Here is a 24,790-nt window from a genome sequence, read left to right as displayed (position 1 = left end):
GTAACTTCTGAACTCCATTTGTAGCTCCACAGGAAACTCTGAGTTAGAGCCTCCAGTGAACCGTGCACGCCCTCCACCGCCCCCACCCAACCACCCCCGCCTCTTGGAGAGGAGAAGCAGGAAGTAAGGGCAGGTGAAGCTAGGGAGGGGCCTGAGTATTACCCAGGGAACCGCCACCATCTGACATCTCCAGGAGCTTCGCAGTCAGCCTAACTCAGAGCTTCTCTGTGAGGCCAGGTTAACTCTCCCGGAACCGGCGTTTTCACAGAAACCTCCTAGGAGAGCCCCACTCCAGAGCGAAGGTTCGTCTGGCCTCTGCACTGAGCCTTTTAAAGCAGGGAGGGCAACACTGCAACCTCAGGTACCTCTCCTACTCTCTGGCTTACACTTACAGACAGACAGATCCCATACACACACACGCGCGCGCACACACACACACACACACACACACACACACACACACACGAGAAAGAGAGAGAGAGAGAGAGAGAGACAGAGAGAGACAGAGAGAGAGAGAGAGAGGAGGGGAGGGGAGACAAGAGACGGGGAGAGGAGAGGAGGGGAGAGGAAAGGAGAGGAGGGGGGAAACGGCTTAGGGAGAGGAAATGCCTTCTACACATGCAAGGACTAAGGCTCACAGCATGGTGTTAGAAGCAAAGAAGACAAGAAACCATGCATGATCCGACAATTAAAAGAAACGGCCCCAAAGAGAGATACCTGGAGGGAGAACTAGGCCTGAAGGGCTTTTCACTGTCTTCACGGGAATTATCTTAACAGCAGAAATAGAGCGGGCACGCAAAGGGTCGGCAGTGGCTGAAAACACAAAAGGGTAAACGGTGCATCCAGACAGAACTTCTGGGAGACCCTCGGGCAAGACAGGGACTGTGCGAGGACAATAGAAGGAAGTTGCCTACACTAAAAGAACAATGCGAGGAGCAGTCGGTGCAGTCATTAAAAATAGCCTGCTTTCCTTCTTCAGGGTTCTGGGCCAAGGCGGCAGAAGCCTTCCTCCAACCATCACCCAAATAGAGTTGGTCGGTGTTTATTGGCACCTCCTGGCATGCCGGAGGCTTGCCAACGCTCTGGACAAAGAGATGAGCAGAGACACAGATGGTCTGGCAAGTAGAGGAAGGAGAAGGCAATCAGAGTGCAAGGTGTCCATTGGGGATAGTGGGTCATCTGCTGGGTAACGGGGGCTTTGAGGACAGGGCCGTGGCTGCAGGTTGAGTACAGCAACAGGAGAAACACTCTCGTGGACTGCCTGTGGTGGACTGCCTGTGGTGGACTGCCTGTGGTGGACTGCCTGTGGTGGACTGCCTGTGGTGGACTGCCTGTGGTGGACTGCCTGTGGTGGACTGCTTGGCCCCTTCAGCCGTCACTGCTGCTTCTCCCAAAGCATACTTTCTAGGATCCTGTGCCTACTCACATACCCAACACCCTCGGACCCCCAGCAAATCAGAATCCCCATCTGATGAGAACCAGATGGTCTTGCTTAAGCCCACCCTTTGCTGAAAAAGAGGTGCCAAGTGTCCAAGTGGATGACGAAGGCTCTGGGCAGTACCCTACCACACAGTGCTGGATGCTGAGAGCCCCGTTCCTTGCCTGCCCAGGTACCCATCTCAAAGGCAAGCACATCCCCAAACCTCCCTAGCGCTTTCTCTTTAATGGCAGCAAAGAAAGAAAGATGTGCTATGGTGCCAGAGAGGCTCCAATGGACCATGCCCAGGGGTCTCAGAGTCACGGAGCACAGAATGACAAGGGGTAGGTCTCCTGGGAAATAAGAGTGTTGACTCAGCATCACATGACCAAAACTGTGAAGCAAGCAGGACAAAAGATGGACAACGCCCCTCCTGCCTATCTTGTTGCTGCTTCAGAAAAGCGTACAGCAGACACGGAGCATTATGTCTGTAACAACGACGTCAAGAGTGGCAATTCTGCATCTATCTAGGTAGCATGGACTTTCACATGGGAGACTGTATTGGGGTGGGAGGCAGATTTGGGGGTACCATTTTCTGAGGAAGAAGTAAGAGGCTCAGTCAACCGCTCAGTCACTTGTTCTCAAGTGCAGAGGCTGCCCAGGAGCCCAGTCACCCTGGCTCAGTGACCTCTCCCGGCCATTCCGATGACCTTTCGGTTATACCTGTCGCCTTGTCTCCTAGTAAAGGTGAGTCCTGCTAAGGCAGAAGGAAGCCTACTCTACCTGCTGTGCTGCCACCAAACTCTTAGCTTTCTTCTATGAACAGATGTATAGGGGTATAGCTGGTGGTCCCCGGGTTTCAAAAGCCTTTCCCAGGCTCCCAGTTTGAATACCCCCTGCAGTCCCTCCACATTCCCTAAGGGTAAGACCCCAAGAATACAGGCCACATGAACTGACACACTGAATAAAGGAAGGTGACAAGCCAGGGAGGGGAGAACAAAAACAGCTCTGACCTCCTGTCCCCAAGGAGCTCAGCTGCAGGTCACCCAGGCCTCCCGCTCCCCAGCTTCTGCCCTCCGCCTTCTCTCTCCAAAAAGTTCCTACTGGGAACTCGAAAGGAGTATTTGGATTTGTTTGATGAACATTACAAAAGCTAAACAGGGCAAACTTGGAAATTACACTTTAGGAGATGTTGCACTATTTCAGTGCCCGTGCTGAGATTGCAGCCTTTCCTCATTGATACTTTAGAACACGACAGATCAGTGGCCGTGGAGTGGCCGGAGCCCAGGATGGGATGCAGAAATGAACACTAAGATCAAACTCCCTCCTTCTCTGGAGAAGAGAACTCGCATCTGCAGAGATGAAAGAGCCCCCTACACGGCCCTGTTCGTCACAGGCAGAACTGGGGTCACGCATACCTAATGACTCCATCTTGTTTTCTCACACTGCAAGGACAATGTCAGAGTGAGAGCGTCCTGGGCAAACAAGACCTCAAGAGCCATCTTCATTTTTTTTTAAAGCTAAGGGGATGGATTAAGTAGAAATGGGAACGTTCTCAGCAGCTGAGAGGGGTTCTGGAAGTAAGCTGCCTCTCAAACATCTTACCAGATCACTTAGTTCGGCTTCTACCTCCTATTTGGAAGACTTTTTTAAAGTAAAAGTATAAGGATAGAGAAGGCAGCTTAGTGGTAAAGGGATGTCCACACATATGCAAAACTCTTTTTTTTTTTATTGAATTGCCAACATGGGGGAAGGGTGCTAAAAATCTGAGTGGATATACATAAAACTAATGACACTGAAGTAATTTCTTTCACAGGATGTGTTCCTATCTGTGACAAGTGAAGGTGGCACCTCCAGGCCATGGAAAGTCCCATGTACCAGGTGTGACAGTACCTGGCACTGTCTGTCCAACCTTTTATCCCAGCATCCATGTGAGCATATCTTCTCACAGTAAGACCACAGCTCGGGTCTCAGAAAGCCACCATGGGTACTAAGCCTCCTAAGACTAGGCCAATGATGCCTTTCCCAGAACGGTGGGAGTGCCCCCCGCCCTGCCCCGGTCCAACATGCCTTGCATCTTCTAGATAGGCTTTCTGATACCAGGCCAGGTTTCTCTTTAGCAGCCTTACCTTTGTCTGGCCCGTGGCTGCCAGGTGCCAAGCCATTCACAACGGCTTTAGAGCTTCCAACATCACATTCTGAAAGAAAGAAGATAAACAGAAGGCTCATGACCATGCCCGCTCAACAATCAAGAGTCTCACATGGTCTGAGGTAGGGATAGAGTTGGGATGCTCTGCCCCGACAGATGCGGGAGCAGCTCTGTCCACCTGTATCCTATCAGCTTTCTCAGGCCTGGGACAAACCCCCTAAGGTGCATGGGAAGAGTTCTGACTGCCTTGTGGCCTGAACCAGACAGAATCCAAAAGCTATGTGGGGATGAGAAGTGTGTTGGGGAGAACACAAATCCTACTGCCTCCCTGGAGTGGCTTTCTTTGACATTTAGTGAGTGTCTAAACGGCACCCCGAATTCTACTTGTCAAAGCCAAGCTGTCTTTTCTACGGAGTGCCTTTAGACACTGCCCATGTTACCAGCCCAGCGACAGCATGGTGTCCTGACCACTTACCCCTTCCACCTCCCTTTTCTACTGGAAGAAACCTCATCTACATGCCCCCGCCTCATCTCAACTCTGAGTACATGAGAGAATTTCATATGCAGAGCTTGGCTATAAAGGCCCCAGCCAGGACGCCCTCGTCACCTTTTCTTACATTAGGGAAGCCCTATGTGTCCTTGGGGCTCACCTTCACCGCCACTTCAGTGTCACGTGAGATTTCCCTGAGCTCTGCTCAGCAGCAGACAACACTGAGACCCTCCCTGCCTATCAGGGTCTCCATCCATCACTTTTGTGAACTTGGAGACAGTCCAGGGAAGACCAGAGGGCGGGAAATGTTGGGATTCTGCTTCAGTCGGCCTCCCTATGATGTCACTGCCTACCCGCCATGGGGGCGTGGCCCTGCCGAGTAGATAAAAGGACAGGCTCATCTCACCCCTCCCTCTTACCCGTTTTCTCTCTCACCTCTCTCCCTCCTCCTCTCCCTCTCTTCCTCTGTCTCTGTCTCTCTAGCTCTCTCTGGGGTACCCCTCTCCCTCTTCCTTCTCTCCTCATGCTTATTTAATAAACTTCTCCATAGAGTATCAGCTGTCTGGCATCTTCACCCTGGGGTATGTGGCCAATGTGCTTGAAGGGACCCTCACAGGAAAATGCCAATGGAGCTATAAACATAATCATTATTACAAGTCTTTAGCCATGTTTTTGCCAGGATTGCTAGTCCATGCTAAATATGCCACAATGACTACTTCACTGTCTACTTTAGGTCCAGTCCCTGGGAGCTAGAGTTAGGAACTGCAATTCTACTGATAAGATAATTGAGGCGCAAAGAGCCTAGCCTACCCAAGCTCGCTAAGCTGAGACCGAACAGCCCCAACTCATAGGCCATCTTCTTCCCCAACTAAGATAAGCAGGGTTTTTTTTTTCTGACTTGTTATATATTCCCTCAAATGCCAGGTCTAAAACCCACTTCACATCCTATGAGCATATCTGACTAAAAATAAGTCACCTTGCTGAGGCTTTTAATAGCCAGCTTCTCCAAAGTCTGGGCACCTGAGCAACACCCATCACAGGGCAGCCTGGCTGCTGCCTCTTCAGCACCTGGGCAGCCCCTCCCCCACAGCAGCTATGACTGCCCAGGGTGCATCCTGTTTGCGCTCACATCCACCGGCAGACAAAGGCTCACTCTCTTGATGTCAAATCTCCCTTGAAGCCTCATTTCAAGGATGGGTGGAAAAAGGAGAGTGTTAAGGAAGGAAATGGGCTCCAGCTTCCCACAACTGCTCCTGTCCCTGGGCACACAACCTTGATCACATCCTTTCGGACTGCTGGCCTTGCCTTGAGTCCTCTTGGGGAGCTTTCTGTGCGCTGCCACCAGGCCCACATTCTCCCTCTCCCTGCCTTCCCCCCCCCCCGCCCCCCACTTTCCTTTTTAATAAAACATAACAACCAAACTAGAATAAGCATTTGGTATTTAGGAAAATAATACTCGAAAAAAAGCTCAGCTTTTGCAGCAGCCGGTGTTTGCCTCCACTCCACACTAGTTGGCAACCCCACACAGGTGCTATATTCCTTAAAGTTCAGTTTCCCCATCTGTATCTCAGAGGAGCGGGTGGAGGAGGGGATGAAACAAGCCCCTTTGCAAAGATGCTCCCCTTAGAGAATGGCAGCCCAGGACCAACTGAAACAAGAACAATACAGTTTATGCCATTCTCTCCACTGAGGATGCAAACAAATATTTTCCATGTCGCATCTCTCTTCCCAAAAACCACCTTCAACAGCACGTAGACACCCAGTGCACTCACAGCTTCTCACTCCCGCCTTCATGGTGGTGCTTTTGTTTCCTTGGAATTAATATGGAAATCTCAAGAAGAGATTTCCAGGTCAAAAGACCTAGGATTTTGGACTGGGGGTGGGGGGGGACAGGGGGGATAAAGTTTCCTTCCAGCACCTGCCTGAGAGAGTCCAGAGGAGGAATCCTGGCATCCTGGGGCATTGGCACACCCTCATTTGCCCTTCTCCTTCCCCTGCCTTTAAAACTGTCGGGAGTAGCAGCGCTGGCTCTAGGGCAAGAGGCTCTAGGCTGCAGAGCAGAAGTTTTTGTTTGTTTTTAAAAGGAAATAGGAAAAAGGGCCCAGCCTATTACTAATGACAACAAAAGCTAAACGGCAGGACTGAGGGCAGGGCTCCTCTGTCAAAACTAATACTAACATTGTAAGGCCCTGGGTCCCATCTCCACAGAGTGGTTAGCACACACATGTAACGTCAGCACTCAGGAGGCTGATGATGATGAGTTCCAGGTCATCCTTGCCTACGTAAGTTCAAGGCCAGCCTGGACTATGACACTGTATCTAAATACAAAAGAAGGAGCCAAAAGACAAATCAAAGAAACTGAGTCAGCAGGCAGCACCCATGTCTGCTGAAAACACACCGAAGGGGCACAAGGCAGACCAAGGACCTCGCTTTGCAAGGAGAAACTCCGGGCTAAGAAGAACAAGACACCACAGATGCAGACCCTGTTGTGTCTTAAGCACAGTGCTCGGCACATTAAAAGCTTTGCTATACTCAGTCTAAGAAAATTCCCAATGGGTCAGTGCCATCACAACGCCAACTTCACAGAGGGTGAGCAAAGGCACATCTCACAAAGATCCAAGCTGCACAAGAAGTGTATGAGGAAGGGTACAGCCTTGAGCTGCTCTACTCCAATGGGCCTCCCAGGCCTTGCCACACATGGTGCTATGCACTTCAAGACTTGGCTAAACAAGCACTGTGTGTAAGTAAATGGGAAAGGCTTTATACAGCAGTCTCTAAAAATGCCTTCAATATGGTATAGAAGAACAGTAGACCCCTGGATGAGATGCTCAAGTGGTCCACTGCCTCCCATCCCAACCTATAGGTCCAGGATGCCAAGGTGGGACCAATACCCACAAGGAAACATCTCCAGGCTGGACACTGAAAATCCTCGGCTGCATGACACACATGGACCAGTCCCCTGTTCTGTCCTCCCTGCTCCGAGCTTTCCATTCCAGTCCAAGACTAAATATACTCGAAACACTCATTTATTTAGATCTTGATTCCTAAAAGCATACTCAAGCTGTTCTGCAAGCCGGATAAAGGAAGTGTTGGGTTAGCCCCCATCCGGGGATGGTTATGATTAAAATGTGTATTTTGCATCAGTCATCTAGATTAAGAAATGCCACAAGGTGTAGAAATGTGTCAGATTTTATCAACTGTTATACTTAAAATAACTGCAACTTATTGTATGCCGACTATATCCCACTGAAAGGAAAGGAGCCGCTTATAAAGCTAGACATGGCACATACGGTGTATGGTACAGTTCTTCAGAGATGAGCGCTGGGTAATCATTTGCATTGTAAGTGCCAATGCTGCTGTTGAGAACGTTAAGGCATGTGGAAATCTCAGTGAACCAGGCAGCTCTGTAGATGTGGCAAGAGAAAAGGGAGGATTGAAAATGACCTACCAGAGCTCATGCTGGCGATGGGCAAGTCTTCTACAGCTGTGGCTCCGGATGGCTCTGCAGAGAAGCACACAATGGAGTGGATGAAAGGCAGCTACAGGACAAGTCCCCACAGTCAGGGTTAAAAATGCAAACATTGTAACCCTTGGTCAAGCAGAGCGGAGCTGGAGGCCAGCCACGTGGCCAGGCTTCCAGGTCTCGGCTAGGCAGACAATCGGAGGACTTTGGGCTTCTCTCTCAACTTCCTCGCCTCACTTTTGTCATCCTGACTATGTTTAGCAGCAATCCCTGATCTCCCCTGGCAACAAGCTAATTAAAAACTTAAACTTTATAAATAGTGTTAAACAAACAAACAAAAAACTATCATCAGTGGGTAATACGTAATTGTGGGTGTTTACATACAGCTCACAATGTGCCAGGAAAGCCTCTAGGTTAAATAATTGATCTGACTCAAGAAGGCAAGCAGTAGCACAGTGTTAGCTCTCCAGTGAGGTGCAAGGAGGTGAAGCAGCTTGTCCAACAGTGTTGGGCTTGATCATGGAAACTGGACAGCCTGAATCCTGGGCCACGCACGTGCCTAGGCACTGCCCTCCTCACTTACGGGCAGACACTATCACCAACATTGAAGTGGACAGCCCTCAGAATTAGGAGGTCTCAAACCAAAGGTGGCCTTTTATTATCATTTGTCTCCAACAAATAAATTGGACATAGTGGTGTGCGCCTGTAATCCCAGGGAGGTATACTCAGGAGCATCATGAGTTTAAGGTCATCCTCACCAGATAGTAAGTTTGAGGCCATCTATCTAAGATGCTATGTGGTCCACAACCATACCACCTTAATCGCGCCCAATGTCATCTGAAGTTAAGTAGGGCTGGGCCTGATTTGGACTCAGACTATATGTAAACACACACACACACGCGCGCACACACACACACACACACACACACACACACACACACACACACAAACACACCCTATAGAACTTTGGCAAATAAACAAACCCTATAATTGCCACCAAAGTCACAGCATACAGCATTTCCATTGTACCCAGAAATGGTCCCTGTGTCTCCTTACAGTCAAGTATGTCACACAGAGCTCTTAGGAACCATTACCTACTTACCATCACTTTGGTTCCACTGTTTTCTACAGATATGCAACCTTTGGTACCTGCCTTCTCATATCTGTTTTAACCCTTTTGAAAAACAAATGGGTACATACGGATAAGTCTCCTCCTGGACCCTACTCTATCCAATGAGGTATCTCTATCCAATAACCCACTAGTTTGATTATTACTTCTTACATAATCTTGAAATCAAATAATATATTTTCCTACTTCATCCCCATTCAAAATCATTTTGGCCATTTTTTTTATCCATTTTTGATACATTTCCCATTTTGTCCTGTTTTGTCTTATTTTTGAGACAGGATTTTACACCATAATCCAGGCCAATCTAGAGTTCATTATGTAGCCCAGGCCTGCCTCATGATAAGATCATCTTATCGTGACCTCTCAAATGCTGGCATACCTACCTAGGCAGGTCCTTTGCATTTTCAAGTGAAGTTTAAATTTTTCATTTTGTATTTCGCAAAGAAAATCATATAATGGCTGGGCGCGGTGGCGCACGTCTTTAATCCCAGGACTTAGGAGGCAGAGGCAGATGGATCACAGTGAGGCCAGCCTGGTCTACAAAGTGAATCCAGGACAGCCAAGGCTACACTGAGAAACCTTGTCTCAAAAAAAAAAAAAAAATCCAGTAATGAAAAGAAAAAGGCTTTCTAGCTGGGGTTTTGTGGACTCTATAATCACTAATGTTTTCACAATAGGAGTGCACTGGTCACTGGACATGGCCTCTCTCCTTTCTCTGAGTCTTCCTTCATTTCTCTCACCAATCTTTTACAGGCTTAAAACTAAAGGCCTTGAGCGCCCATGTCTCCTCCCACACAGGACACCTCAGGCTTTCTGAAGTTCTACACTTTCATCCTGGCACCCAAGTGCTTTCTTCTCTCTGGAGGGAAGTAGGGACTGACCCCTCAAGAGAAGGCTGCTCACTAAGAACACTCCCATGTAAGAAAGGAAGACGGATCCATCCCAAGAGATGTGCAATTACAACACAGAAATACAACATGAGAAAGCAAGGCCATGTGACTCCTCCAAACATTCATAACTTCAGTAACTGAGTCCAAGGATACCGAAATAGGTGAAACGCTAGACAAAGAATTCAGGCCTTGTTTTCTTTTCCTTTCTTCCTTTTTTCCCCCCTTGTTTGTTTTTTGTTTTGTTGTTTTTTGAGACAGGGTCTCTCCGTGTTAGCCTTGGCTGCCAGTGGACTCGCTTTGTAGACCAGGCTGGCCTCGAACTCACAACAGTCCACCTGCCTCTGCCTCCCGAGTGCTGGGATTAAAGGCGTGCGCCACCATGCCCGGCTTCAGGCCTAGCTTTCAACATCATCAGAACCTCAAAGTAGAGTCAAGAAAACAGACAGATGAAAAGCAGCCATCAATCATGGATTGGGTAAGAAATTAAACGGCTTCAATTACAAATGCAGAGACTGATTCTACAAGAAAAACGCCAAACAGGGCAGATTAACAAACACAAATTAGGGTGGGTCCAAACATGACTAACTCAGTAGAACAGCAAACCTGCACAAGAATAAAATGAAGAAGAAATCGGCCCAACCTTTCAACAATCACCTAAATGTAAAGACCTTAACTTGCCGTTAAAAGACGCTAGAACTTGCTGGATGTTTTCAAAAAAACAAGATTAAGCTGTTCGCTTCCTGCTAGAAACTCACCCCATTGGCAAAGACGCACACAGCTGAAAGGACGGGCAATGACATTCCAAGAGAATGGCTATCATCAAGAAAACAAAACCCAAACGCTAGTGACAATGCAACATGACCTCTGGCGGGAAAGGAAATAAGTGATGCTGCTGTGGGGACCACTAGCGAGGTTCTTCCAAAACCTGAGAGGAGAACTCCTCTGTGAAGCAGCTACGTGAGGATGCCTCCCCGCCTTCATCCTCAAGGCACTCTTCACAAGGGCCGGCTCACAGGAGCTGGACGGGTGTCCATGCAAGAGTGGAGGAGGTGCCAAGTCTAACAACGAAGCAGTGCTTTGCTACAGAGAACAATTATGTCCTTTGCAGGGAAACGAAACTAGAGATCACAGTAAGTGAAATAAAGCACACTGGGGGGAAAAAAAATGTTTGGTCAGCTCAGTCTTTGTGGTTGTTTTATTTTTTTTCTAGAAAAGTTGTAAAAGTGCAATTGGAAGCAGGGACAAGGGGCAAGATAGATAACAGGGGTAGCAGTCAATGAGATATTATAAGCACAAAGATGTCAAGTGTGAAGGTTATTTTGAATTGTCAGCTGGGCAGAACTGAGAACCATGGGCCTGTGGGGTAGTATGTTAATTATGTTCACTGGAGTAAGACCTGCCCACTGCGGGCGGCACCACTCCTAGACTGTCTCCTCCGTGACTGTGAAAACTGGAGAAAGGCAGCTGAGCACCAGGCAAACAACCGTTCACTGCTCTCTGTTGTGAAGGTTTCTTTAAAAATAGGAAAGATATTAATTACATCAGATGTAGAACACGAATGTTTGTTTTACGTAACAAACCTCTGACAGGAGCACTGGAGAGATGGCTCAGTCAGGAAGGCACTTGCCCTCTAACTCGGGAACTGAAGTGTGGGCCTTTAGCAAAGCATACGACGTCAGGTGCCTGTAAGGCTGGTGCTGGGAAGGTGGAGGCAGGAGGCTCCGGGAGGCTTGCTGGCCAGCTAGACAAGCCAACTGGCGAGCTGCCGGGTCAGCGGAGACGCTGTCTCAAAAGTAGGTTAAAAAAAGTGACTGAAATAGGTGCCTTGTGCTGACCTCTGGCCTCCCCGTGTATACTCATGCATACACACAGACACAAACACACACGCACGCACGCACACGCACAAACCCTCCGATTCACAGTTGTTAAAATGTACTTTTAAGCCATGCTCTGCTTGAACAAATGTTGACACAGGTTCAAAAAGGGAAGAAAAAAAAAAAGATTCCACCTAGTGGTGAAACCGATCAACTGTAAATGGTCATTTATTTCCTTGTAGTTTTGTAGTTGCAGGAACCTGGAGTGCCCTACTTGGGTGGGCCACTGAGAGCCAAGCCACCATCCTACACCTAGAGCTGCTGGCCCTACCATACTTGGGCAAAGCACTGTAGTGTCAACATAGACATTCCATCAGAGGAACAAGAAGTGAAGTAGCCAGAGCTTAGAATGATGGTGCCGATAATCAACAGTCTTGGGGGTGGGGTACGCGGGGGGGTTGGGGGGGCTCTCTACTTCTAAGAGCTTGTTATTCTAAGACAAACTTGGGTGACAATGAATGAATAATCTGCTAAAAAAAAAGCAAAAGCCACACTCATGGTGGTTCCAGCTGAAACAGGATCAAATAACTAAGCCTAAGCTATTTCCCAAGAAGAAAATTCCCTTATGTGGACGGTCTGGGGACACACGGCTGGAGAGACCCAACTTGCAGCGATGAAGTCTTGACCAGAGAAGGCGCCTCGGCTAGCTCCTCACACGGCACACTCATAGTGTTTCGCCTTCCTGATTCCTCTGTGACCCCAGAGTAACGCAAGACTATAACCTGGAAGGGAAGGACAAAGTCCCTCCAGAGTGTGAAATCATGAACTTTGCCCTTGTCCCCGCTCAGCCAGGAGGACCTGCCTGTAGAGTCTTACCTTTAAATAGCCAAGACTCTCCTCCACTCTGCTGCAGGTGCTTAAAGGGGAGCCAGCGCCTCTTAGAACAAGATATCGGCTATGCTCCATCTTGGAAATCCAACTGAGATTGGCTTTGTAAGTACAGACAAGCTATTTCCAATGCCTGAAAGAGTAGGCAGCTCACAAGCCCCCCAGGGTAATTTCCAGCCTTACTTCTCTGAGTTTGCTCATCCCCTAGCCTGAGAGGCAGAGCTTCCAACTTCTCAAGGGCACTTTCTCAACCGCCATTAGTGTCATTTCTCTTCAAATTCACTCTCTGCATTACTGGAGGGAGGGAGGGCAGAAGGCTCTTCAGAAAGCAGAAAGGATGAACACTGAGCTGCCCACACTTCCTTCCAAGGGGTAGAAACAAGGCTAGGGTAGGCCCTGACATTAGCTTCCATCTGGAACCCCAAGAATCAGCTTGGGGGCTTGGAACGCAACAGGCTGATGGATTTCTGGGGAGGGAGCACTGGGAAAACATGTCCAAAAGGCCACCCCCTACGCCTTCCCACTTCCTTCTGGAGTCCCTCCAACTGCGTTTCCGTTCTAACCAATTATCAGAAATGGTTTGCAGAAAGGTCTCCCGTGAACACACTCAGCCAGGTCCATCCAATAGCTTCCGGACTACTCCGAGCCTCTCAGGCCTATGGACCACAGTCAAGACAACTCTCTCCTTTTTCCTTCCCGTAACACATTCTGATTCTTGAGTGTCACCAATGACTGACTCTTCGTGGGCCTCGAGGAGCCTCCTGGTAGAACAGGGCCCCTGTGGGTCTTCTAGGAGCTCATGGCCACAAGGTCACGAGCTGCTCCTTGCTCCTTTCCAACCACACACTCATTTCCTTCAGGGTTCATCTGGAGTGTCAGAACAAGATGATTCACAGGGCCTCTGGCCCATTTCCACAGTTTTCCAACTGGGTTGGAGGAAGGCTTCATGAGCCCCCTCAGGCCACTGGGTAGGCACTCAGCCACCCACTCCCCACCTGTCATTTCAGCCAGCGTTAAGTGTGCTTTTATCAGTTTCATTAACCTCCACTTCCTGAGCTTTCCTGAGTTCTGTGACTACAAAATAAAGGGGTTCTTACGCCTGGAATGTTATTTACTCCTTTCCTGCTGGGACACAAAAACTGAGTTGTGGTTTTTTGTTTTATTAAGTCTCTCTTCTACCAACTTTCTTCTTCTTCTTCTTCTTCTTCTTCTTCTTCTTCTTCTTCTTCTTCTTCTTCTTTCTTCTTCTTCTTCTTCTTCTTTCTTCTTTCTTCTCCAAGATTTGTGTTTTTATTTACTTAAAGAAGAGGAATTTGGATTCCCTGGAACTGGAGTTACAGGCAGTTGTGAGCAACCCAACAAAGAAGCCTAAGTTAGGTCCTCTGGAAGTGGAGCAAGTGCTCTTAGCCACTGAGCCATCTCTCCAGCCCATCTACATACTTGCCTCCTGTTGTTCATCTACTTCCCCAGGACAGCCTCTGCCTTAAGCATGCTGAATTCCAGCCCTCCACGGTTACCTAACAATCTGTATCACCTTAGAACCTTCCGATGGTACCCACCCCATCACAGCACAAAACAAAGGTCAGACAACAAGCTTCAAGGCCTGGCTGAGTCCATTTCTTATCCCTCCCTGCCTGCCCTGTCTCTGTTGCCTCACTCGAAGCCCGTCAGCACTCACCTGGCTGATACAGTGGCCAGTATGTCTCTGTTTCCTAACACCTAGCATGAAGCCTAGAGCGGAGCAAGCATCCAATAACGCTGATAAGGAAAGAGCCATCACTTGTGTGTGGGGGGGTGTCTAAGGGCACCATTCTCTCTCCTTCCTCAGTATCCCTCTCCACTCCCATACCTAGTGCAGCTGTTCTTCCTAATGCTTCATTTCCATTACCCATGTACCCCCATGCCCTTGACATTCCAGACCATGACCTCACCCTAATAAGCCTCAGATCCATGCCACCCCATAACTGCCACATGCTGACTTGAGCAAGAAAGAACTCCTGTATCTGATTCCAACGGGGACCCCTCTAGGCCCAAAAGCTAGTCAGGCAGCACAGAAAGGAAAAGAAAGATCTGCCAGCAAAGTCTACTGATCTACAACAGTGTCCTTTTAGCACCCACTATGCATGAGGACAGCGCCTGGCTCCACTGTTGCTGCTAAGAGTATCACAACTTGTACGATGAGAGGTGTGCCTGGAAGATGTGATACAGTCACACATCTCTTCTGACGACAACCTGGACTAAGTGTGACTGGGAAGAATGAAAGAATGATTCGAATAACCGATTACACAACAATTGCTTAAGTTATACCCCAAATGTCACAGTTGTAGAAAACAATGATCGTAACATGTCATAGGAGCCAGAAGAGCACAGACCAGTGGCTTTTCCAGTTCTACCTCCTCCCATGGGCTCCATGTACCCTACCTCTATGTGCAGCATCCTGACACGGTGGAGCATCTCCAAGCCTTCGAGGCTCATCTGCCTAGAGAAGGCACCAGCCACAGTGTGCCAGGCCCTCCTACGTCAGTTAGAAATCAAGAAAAATGCCCCTTGGACATCCTTACAGGCCAGTCTGATGGAGGCAATTCTCACTTAAGATTCCCTCTGCCCACGTGACTCTAGTTTGTGTCAAGTTAACAAGACAAGACAAGACAAAACAAAAAACAGCAAAGTTGCCTACCTACAATGTGTGAAACTAGAATATTTTGAATGTTTACATGTTGAGATTTTGAGTATTCTCATGTAAATGAGACAAATGAGAGCGCTAAGATCTACATGAAATTCACCTGTGTTTCATTACCCCTAGTAGCTTATAAGCCTAAAACCAACTACATATTATTTTGAGCTCGCTTACATTTGCCTGCAATCTATCAGTGAGGACAAGTGTGGACTTTTTTCTACTGTGACGTCATGACACAAGGAGTTTTGGGTTTTATATTTTATTTTTTAAATTTTATTGATTTATTCAGAATACATCTTAATTATTATCCCATCACGTGTATCATCCTGTTCCTCCCTCATTCCTGCTTTCACCCTATTCCCCTCCCCTAGGTCTATGACTGAGGGGGACCTCCTCTCCCACTATATGGTTATAGGCTATCAAGTCTCATTTTAGTAGCCTGCTTACTCTTTCTTTGGAGTTTTAGGTTTTAAAGCATTTCAGATTTAGGGCTTTAAGGTGAGGGATGTTCAATCTGTAAGACAATGGTTTTTTGCCATGAAAAATAATTTTCCTTAGCTAATATTTAATATCTGGTATATTAGGAGAAAATTCTAGGAGACAAACTAAAAGTGTCGCTAATAATCTTGTCTATTAGAACTCCACATGATGCATTTTTTCCCCTGGATTAACAGCAGTGATCTGAAGTGCAGAATTCTAACATTAATCACATCAACTGCTTTTGCTTGTGAGGCCAGGCTCCTCCAGCGCAGCTCCTTATGAGGACTCAGGGACACAGAGTGACTCAAAGGTTCTTACAGATTTCCTAAAGAAGCAACTGCACCAAATATTTCATTTTAAGAAAGTTACAGGGACTGCCAGGTAACAACACACATAGTCCCTCCTTTAGACACTAACCAATGCCCCCCCCCCAAAAAAAAACCCTCCCTGCTCCTCTGCCCATAGCATTCCAGAGCCCTGAGCTTCTTCTAAATCTCTTTGTATGTGTAACTCTGGGCATACAGAGGCTCTTAAACTTGCATTGTTAACCAAGACAAGCCCTAAAAGTGAAAACTGGCCCATTTGTGTTTCCCAAATATGGTCGTGTCTACAGAACCCAAACAAAGCTGTCTGACTGTGGCATTCAGTGAATTTGGAGCTCTTCCCTTAGACAATCTAGAGAATTCAAAACAGGGCAGATTCCCAAACTCATTAGATAAAAGCAAAGCATCATTACAAAGAACCTTTAAAGAAGGGGCAAGCCCATGACAGAGTTACCACACTCTGCCTGAAGGGGTCACTGTACAATGTGAACTCACTGAGAAATCACCAATGGAAGCATCTTCAATCCCCTGGGGAGTATAGGCTGGGCCATGGGCCACACACAGGTACATGAGACTAAACAGTAAGTGCTGTGTGAGGTTGAAAAACAAACCAAGGAAAGTCTTCGAACAGGGGCCGGCTGGAGTTCATGAATGGCAGAAGGGTAGGTCTCCTGCACAGCAGAGCCCTCTGCTCTTACAGACAGCCCCACGCAGCTCCTCCTCCACTTTCCTCACAAGCTATAAAATCCCTGAGGCAACTTCTTCACCACATCCTATGTAAAACAGACCTTTACAGTACAGGCCATACCATGCTTGGAATGAGAGAACACAGACTCCATTCACTAAAAAGATCTTGTGTCTTCTGCAAATACATAACCTAAATGCCTCAATTCATAATGCTGGCTTACTCAAAAATTGCTTGTTTTCCTTAAATTTTCAAATTTCTCTAAAAGTATACTGACCTACCCCAAAGTCAATATGAAACACTGAAAACATTACCTTTTCCGAGAACACCTCTCCTCTCAATGGTGTTTGCTTAATAACTCAACTGGAACATGTCCACACGGGCCCCAAATCAATAACCCCAAACTCACACACTACGAGGCCAAGGATCAGTGCTGCCTAACTGTGGTAACCATGAGGCTGCCACACTCTGGCTGCACACACAGGATTACATTACTTTCTTTTTTCTAATCCCTTCTCCCTTTTTTATTAAGGTTAGGCTTTAGAAAAAAAATAACAATCAGATATCAAATCTGCATCTAAGCATCTGATATTATAATGCAAATCCCTGAGGTGGGTTTTCTTTAAGAATAAAACCCCCCAAAACACTCAAGAGAGCACTAAGCTGATAGCAAATAATTAACTCAAGCATTTATTTTTAAATCTATGTTGTCTATCAAACCAGATTACCTGAAACAGCATGGCATTTAATAGTATTAATACTTTAATATATGAAATTTATATACAAGTGTTTCTGTACAACAAAAACAACATCTATGCTGCAGGCAGAGCGACTCTGGCTTCTTTGGTATCTGGGGCCCATAGTACTTAGCAGTTGCTGGAAGCTGACCAGAGCCATAAGAAATAGATTTGAACCAAATTTGGCCAAGGCTGTTTAAATGAGGAAACCCTTTAATTTGTCTGTTTCATTTTACTGGTTTACAAGAAGATATTAATAATATCTAATTCAATAAGTTGTTCTTCTCCAGGTTAAATTTAAAAATATGTATCTACATGTTAACTGTGGGTAACATGACAAGTATTCTAACAGAGAAGGCACCAGGCTGGCCCTTCTAGTCCTCTGTTTATTGTGTGGACAGACAGCTGGTTACAAGCCCTCCTCCTGAGGTGGAAGTTACTACCACTGTCTGTACCCAAAACCAGGCCTCACCAACTGCAGTAGGGATCAAGCACCAGGAATGGGGTCCCCACTTAGGCCTTCCCATGCAAACCGTGGATAACTGTCCTCTCCGAAGGGCGGGTCTCAAGAAACCAAACCATCCATGTGGACACATGGTACATGCATGCAAAGTCCCTGCACTCACACTACAGGACAAACAGATGAGCCGTCCGCATTTTCCCAAAGCTGGCTGAGAACCAGCCACTTTACATATGTCATTTCTGACCCTCAAACTCCTCACAGTGGAAAAACTGAGCCTCAGGAATAGTCACAAGACCTGTTGAAGAGTCAAGATGTCGGAACTGGAAAGATGGCTCAGTGATTAAGAGCACTTGCAGAGGACCCAGGTTCAATCTCCAGCACCCACGTGGTAGCTCATAACCATCCATGACTCCAGGTCTGGGGGATCCAAAGCCCCACATTGCTTTGGGGGAATCTAACCTCTGTGGGCACCAAGCATGGACATAGTACATACACAGTCACACAAGGCAAAGTATTCACACACGTAAAAATTTAAAAATATAAAATAAATAAACTTAAAGTTGTAAAACAGGGTCTGCCTAAAGCAAAAAACATTCCTCCTCTACAAAGACTGCTCAAAGCACACACAGATTACTTCGGGCATTTTATCCAACTATATCTTGTATCTATATAAGGCCTGCGCTCAGACAGGAGATACTCCAGGTGGGAAGACAGGAAAGACTAATAGTCTCAATACAGCTCAGATGTTTCCATTCCCAGTACCTTCATCCCACTCCCCCACACCCCCACACCCCCACACCCCCCCCACACCACCACACACACCACCACCTGCCCCTCACACACACACACAGAACAGTTACAGCTGGCTCTCCTCTCTGTCCCTTATGAGGTAGCACGCCCCGCCTAGTCCTAGCAGGATTCACTCTGTGAATTAACTTCCAACACAAGTGAAGTACCTGGTCCTCCTTACATATGCTACCGGCAAGTGTTATCCAATTTGCAGATAAACCTGTCTTCTATGCCTTCTGGTCCTGACAAGCTGTTCCCATGGTACCTGAGCCAGGGTTCCCACAGAGGCATCTAATACACAGAGCAGAAGACAGGGGAGCGTGGGTACCGTGCGTGAAAAACCACGCAGAAATGAGGTCAGGTAGACATCCCCAAACGGCCTTGAACACAAGGCAGCAGCGGCATTCTATCAGACCACTCAACTCAGGATGAGTTCCACAGAACTTGCCTAAGCCAAGCTTCACCCTTGCTGGGAAGCATACAGAACGCACCGTCACTGTGGGGACCAAGGGGGCAGGAAGGCACACTGATGTTGGCGCTTTTCATGAGGCACACGCATCCTCTGCCCAGGAGGGAAGCTCCCCGCAATTTGGCTTTGAAAGGCTGCATAGAAACCTCCATTACAGCAACCACAAGTGACAATTTTTACATTTGTCTTGGCCTGCTTGTTTGTAGCAAATACTGCCATTCAGAGAGGACTTGATCGTGGAAGCACATTCCCTACTGCTGCCCATGGGGAGGCTTTATTTTCCCCTCTGCCCAATTGCCTTGATGGCTGACAAGAAAATTACCAGGAAATAAAAGGTGTTGACAATCCTGCAGAACTCAAAGAGGATAAGTAGAAAAACCGCAAACAGAGCAAACCCACCAAAACAGAACAAGAGCTGACAGAGTCCGAGATGTCTACAGGGTCATTTCTAAGCTAATAAATGTGAAAGGGAACGGTTCTTAAGCCCCAATGATCCCGTGTTCACAACTCCCATGTTATCTAAACATAAGAAATTGGACAAGGCTGGGTGTGGTGGCACACATCTGTAATAGGGAAATCACAAGTACAAGGCCATTCCTAGCTACATACCAGGGACAAGGCCAGCCTGGGCCACACAGGACCCTCTTGGTGTACAAACCTGAAGACCTGAGCTCAGATCCCCAGTGCTTACATAAAAGGCAGGTGTGGCGGTGCATGCCTATAACCCAAGGGGCTGTGGAGGCAGATGTGAGGGTCCCCAAGATTTGCCATCTAATGTGTCCAAATAGCCCATGATGCTTTCTCAAAAAATAAGGTTGGTGAGAGATTCTTTCTCAAAAGTAAGGCAGAGATGGCTGCAGATAAGACTCAGTGACTAAGAGCACCTCTTGCTCTTCCAGAGGATCTGCGTCCAGTTCCAAACACTATGTCAGGTGGCTCACAACCTCCCAAGCCTCTGTACCTCCAGTTGCAGGGAGTTTGACACCTCTGGTCTCCAAGGGCACTCCCACTAATGTGCACATATTCACATGCAGTCAAATGCACCCATATATACTGTAGAAAATGATAAGAAATCACTGGGCAGTGGTGGAGCACGCCTTTAATCCCAGTACTTGGGAGGCAGAGGCAGGCGGATATCTGTGAGTTAGAGGCCAGCCTGGTGAGTCCAGGACAGCTAAGGCTACACAGAGAAACCCTGTCTCAAAATAATAATAATAATAATAATAATAATAATAATAATAATAATAATAATAATAATAATGAGAAAGAATAATGTGGCCAGATGTCAGCCTCTAGCCGAGAGACAGACAGACAGACAGACAGACAGACAGACAGAGAAAGAAGGAGGAGGAGGAAGAGGAAGAGGAGGAAGGGGAACACACTCACAAGATACTAGATACTGGGTGGGAGGAACCCTACCTTCTGTGGGTAGTTTCAGAAGACAGCAGAGGCGGAAGCTTGAGTTCCTCGTTATAAGAACAGTGAACTTCTTCCCATGACCAGCAGAGAAGCGCTCTAAGCGCCTCACGTTGGCTCCGTCACCACTGTGAACCTCCCTGTCCCCACATGCCAAATGAGGTAAAGAGCACTAAGGCCCCTATTGCAAGGACTTGGGGGCATCTAATCGTGCAACACGCTGCTGGGCACAGAGGGAGCGCTTCCTAAATGACCGCATTCGGACACGATTGGCTTGTTTTTTTTCTTGTCTCCCTCTAACTCCAAAAGTAGAAGAGAGTTGGAGATGAGTGGAAATTCCAGTTAATGAAATGCTTCTTTAGTCACTGTTTAACTGTAAGAACAGCCCTCTGGGTCCAGCATGAAGAAGGAAAAGCCACTGCCAGGAATGAAGGCTTTCTTGCCTCAGGCAGAGAATGTTTAACTCAGACCTCGTGGTGACCCCACCCAGGACCCACATTTGTACAGAAGTCTGCAGGTTACAAGACAGCAAAGTCCTTGGCCATCTGAGACAAAGGTTAGTCAAGATTTCAATGGGGGCTGGGAGGACCGTCCAGCCAACATGGTCCGCTTGCAGGAAGGTTTCATATGGCCCAAAGACTCTGAGCATCTTGGAATTTTATGTTCCCAAAAGCTGCCCTCTGACCTCCGTATGTCCATGATGTGAGCGCCTCCCACAATTCACACACAATCCAATCAATCCAAAGAATTTCAAGGCTTGTAAACGTAATGGGCTTCAAAGTCCTAGTCCGTGTGCTGAGATAAGAAAATGCACTTTTAGGGCCTGGGGAGATGGTTCAGTGGGTATCGTGCTTGCCCGATCACTCTAACATGAGTACCTGATTTGGGATAACAAGAACCCACAGAAAGCCAGAGAGGATAGCATCCATCTGAAAGACCAGCACTCCTACAGGGAGAGAGGAGGCAGAGGCAGGAGAAGACAGAAGTCAACAACAAAAGAAGTGAGAGTTCTCTCATCTCCGCAAGTGTGCCATGGCACATGTGTACCCACACTTGCATACATATACATGCTACACATACATACATCATACATACACCATATACTCCCAAAACAAAATGAAACATCCAGAAACACACACCCCGGAAATGTGAAGCCTCGCAGTCTGCCAACCACTCTCCACAGAGCAAGGCGGGCCCTGCCAGCAGCATTAGCTATGACGCCATTGCCATGGCCAGGCGATATGTAGATGCTGGGTTTCCTGACGCAGCCCCTGCACCTGAGTGCGCCACTGACTATGCTGAAACCACAAGGTCACTGAAATCGTTTCTGAATTGTTTTCTAAGTTTCACTGTGGCATTCACTCCTCCCCGTAAAAACAAACAAGCCTAAGATAAAAAAAACAAAACCTAACGTTATAGGTTCAATTATATAAGTTCAAATATACCTGAACATAAAATCTTATATATGTAACTGCTAGGAGAATAAATGACTTTTTCTTGTTTAGAAAACAGTAAAGTATATGGGGCCTCAGGCAAAACCACAACCAAATGCCCTTTGGCGCTTCTGACCTTCAATTCTTTCAAAACACTTCACTGCCTATAATCTCTGCTCTTGGGAGAGGGAGGCAGAAATATCAGGGGCTCAGCATTAGCCTCAGCTATACTGAAGCTAGCCTAGGCTACATGAGATCCTGGATTTAAAAAAAAACTATCAACAACTACTTTGATGGGGCTTAGGTTTTGGTTGATTTGTTTGTTTACTTTCTCTTTTTTTCTTTTTTTTTTTTTTAAACTACGAATGTCACTGCTGAAATTCATAGTGTATCTTATTTATCTGGAACAAGCCACCAAAACTTTTAACAGAGGGCATTTATAACATGTGAGAGATGTGGGAAAGGGCAAAGGTCTCTATAAGAAGCTCATTCCCCTCTGGTAAGTATGTAGCTTAATTGCTGCAGAAGAATGTAACTGTCATCCCCTGTGTTGGTTCCATTCTCCTCACAGGCTAGAGCCTCAGATCTGTGGAGCTTGGTGAAGGCATAACATCGCTGGAGGAAACCCAGCTTCAGAAGCCTGTTATTGTGGACTTCCTCCTGTTTAATCAAAACAGTGCAAAACCTAGTTCATCTATAAACACGGAAAGATTATAACGGGGGAAATCTAAAACATGCCTAAAGCCCTCACTATAAGCAGAAATGAGAAATATTTTAACCCTCAGAGTGGTAAGAAAGCTCTTAAAATTCTCATCTGCTAAACACACAGCTCTATCATCTAATCAGCAAACTCAAATGTGGAGAATCAGGCATGAAAGGGCCCTGGGTAAATGGAAATCCAGAATGACAATGCAAGTTCATTTTACAGGCTTGCTTAACCATCTGCAGTGGACAAGGAACTAAAATTCCCAAGGACTCCAAAAGGTGCGTGTATGTGATTGAAAATATAGTCCTTCTTTGCTGATGGCTATCCCAGAACTAAAGAGGAGGAGAGCAGGAAGGCTAAGGATTGTGCCCTAGACCCTAATCACAGAGGGGGATGGCTGGGAAAGCCCCTTCCTAGAGCCACTCAGCCATTAGCAATTACTTACTTTACAGGAAAAAGTGTCAAGAGTCCCTCCAGCGAGGGAAACCCTTCTTTGGCCACTCAACTCAGCAAGCTCATTAAATTCCTCCGAATGAAGGCAGCTGCCGGGAAGGCAAAGGGCATCCCAGCTGCAGCTCTGGAAATTCCTAGCTAAGAAAATAAATAGAGTGCCTGGGGTCATGGGAACTCAGATCTCAGGACTGGAAGGCAACTGTCAGAGAGATAAGGATGTCATCCTAGAGTGTTGCCCTTCCAGCTAAGGGACTGAGAGGCAGAACTGTCATCTGGCAAGACACAGAGGACACGCTGGGGGCTCCAGCTGCTCCCCTCCACCCGCTGTCAGTAGAGAGGATTAAACAGATAGAGGAAGACAGAGTGGGTGGGAGGGGGAAGACAAACGAAGCAATAAATGAGAAGAGGATCAATGTTTACCCTGGCCCAGATAATGCTTAGAGGGGCAGTGGTGGAGACAACTTGTTAAAATTAGAGGGCTTGGTTTTGTTTTGTTTTGTTTTTTAATGGATTTGTATTTACTGGTTTTTACTGACAAGTATTCACATGATGATGAGCTACTTATTTCAAGTATACTCTATATTTTGTCCATACTTTCTTGTACTACTACTTCCTCTTCTTCTTCCTCTTCTTCTTCCTCTTCTTCTTCTTCTTCTTCTTCCTCTTCTTCTTCTTCCTCTTCTTCTTCTTCCTCTTCTTCTTCTTCTTCTTCTTCTTCTTCTTCTTCTTCTTCTTCTTCTTCTTCTTCTTCTTCTTCCTTCTCCTCCTCCTTCTCCTCCTCCTTCTTCTTCTTTTGGAGTTACAGACAGTTGTGAGCTGCCATGTGGGTGCTGGGAATTGAACCAGGTCCTCTGGAAGAGCAGGCAGTGAGTGCTCTTAAGCACTGAGCCATCTCTCCAGCACCTTCCCCCCTCCGCCCCATTTTTTCCAAGACAGGGTTTCTCCGAGTTCCCTGTCTGTCCTTGAATTCTCTGTGTAGACTAGGCCAGCCTGGAACTCACAGAGATCTGCCTGTTTCTGTCTCCCAAGTGCTGAGATTAAAGATGTGCACCACCCCACCCCACCCCCGTTGGACACACTTAATAGAGATTTAGATACATATTAAACTATTCACTATTCAGTGATTGTTTAACATGCACGGCATCCTGGCTCCATGCCAAAACAGACAAACAAACCAACGAACACCTCCCATTCAAGCTGGGCATGATGCCTCACATATATAACCCCAGCATTCAGGATAAGAGGCAGGAAGATGGACAAGTTCAAAGCCAGCCTGAACTACATAATGAGATCCTGGCTTTAAGGGGAAGAAAATATTTCATTTAAGCACAAGCATGTCATATGAATTTTTTTGAGTCAAAGATAATTAAAGTGACTGTTTCTCTCATAACCACATCCCAATTTTCTTTTGTTATTTCTTAAAGATAATTATAACTATAACATCTTAGCCAGGCATGATGGCATGTGTCTTTAATCCCAGCACTCTGGGAGGCAAAAGTAGGCAGATCTTTGTGAGTTTCGAGGCCAGCCTGGTCTATGTAGTAAGTTCTAAGATAGCCAAGGCTATGTAGAGAGACCTTGTCTCAAGAAAACAAATAACCAAAAAAACCAAAAAACAAAAAAACAAACAAAAAAAACCACTACCCCAATAATATCTTTACACAAAACATGACCAGACTCAAATTTTCCTCTTAGACTGTGATTTCATTACAAAAGTAATGCCAAAGGAATGCTTTGTGTTAAGAATGTGGTTGAAAGATACTAATAAAGCATCACTTACCCCACCAGAGAACTGGTTAGTGGCTTAACTTTGTGCCCATATAAATTACATTACATTGTTATTGAATTTAGCAGTGGTCATGAGCCTTGCTGAAACACCAGACCTCTCTCTTCAACCCTCCCCTCCAAACTTAGTCATC

The 24,790-nt window shown here is 46.7% G+C and overlaps 1 protein-coding gene across 15 annotated transcripts in view; it reads right to left on the bottom strand.

Annotated features, from left to right (window-relative positions):
- Positions 1–24,790, bottom strand: part of SORBS1 (sorbin and SH3 domain containing 1) — a 230,501-nt gene that overhangs the window by 106,623 nt on the left and 99,088 nt on the right. For 9 of the 15 annotated variants that reach the window (XM_084749813.1, XM_084749814.1, XM_084749807.1 and 6 more), the window contains exons 3-5: positions 7,505–7,558; positions 3,547–3,615; positions 718–813 (exon numbers count right to left, since the gene is read on the bottom strand). In XM_084749813.1, the coding sequence (XP_084605939.1) occupies positions 718–813; positions 3,547–3,615; positions 7,505–7,514 (175 nt within the window). In that variant the 5' untranslated portion in view covers positions 7,515–7,558. The remainder of the gene's footprint in view (positions 1–717; positions 814–3,546; positions 3,616–7,504; positions 7,559–24,790) is intronic. The other 6 variants (XM_084749802.1, XM_084749803.1, XM_084749800.1 and 3 more) reach the window with 1 other exon arrangement.

The sequence above is a fragment of the Acomys minous genome, assembly GCF_964271855.1.
Source record: "Acomys minous genome assembly, chromosome: 2".
NCBI classification, from domain to species: Eukaryota; Metazoa; Chordata; class Mammalia; order Rodentia; family Muridae; genus Acomys; species Acomys minous.
This window is presented reverse-complemented; position numbering and strand designations above follow the sequence as displayed.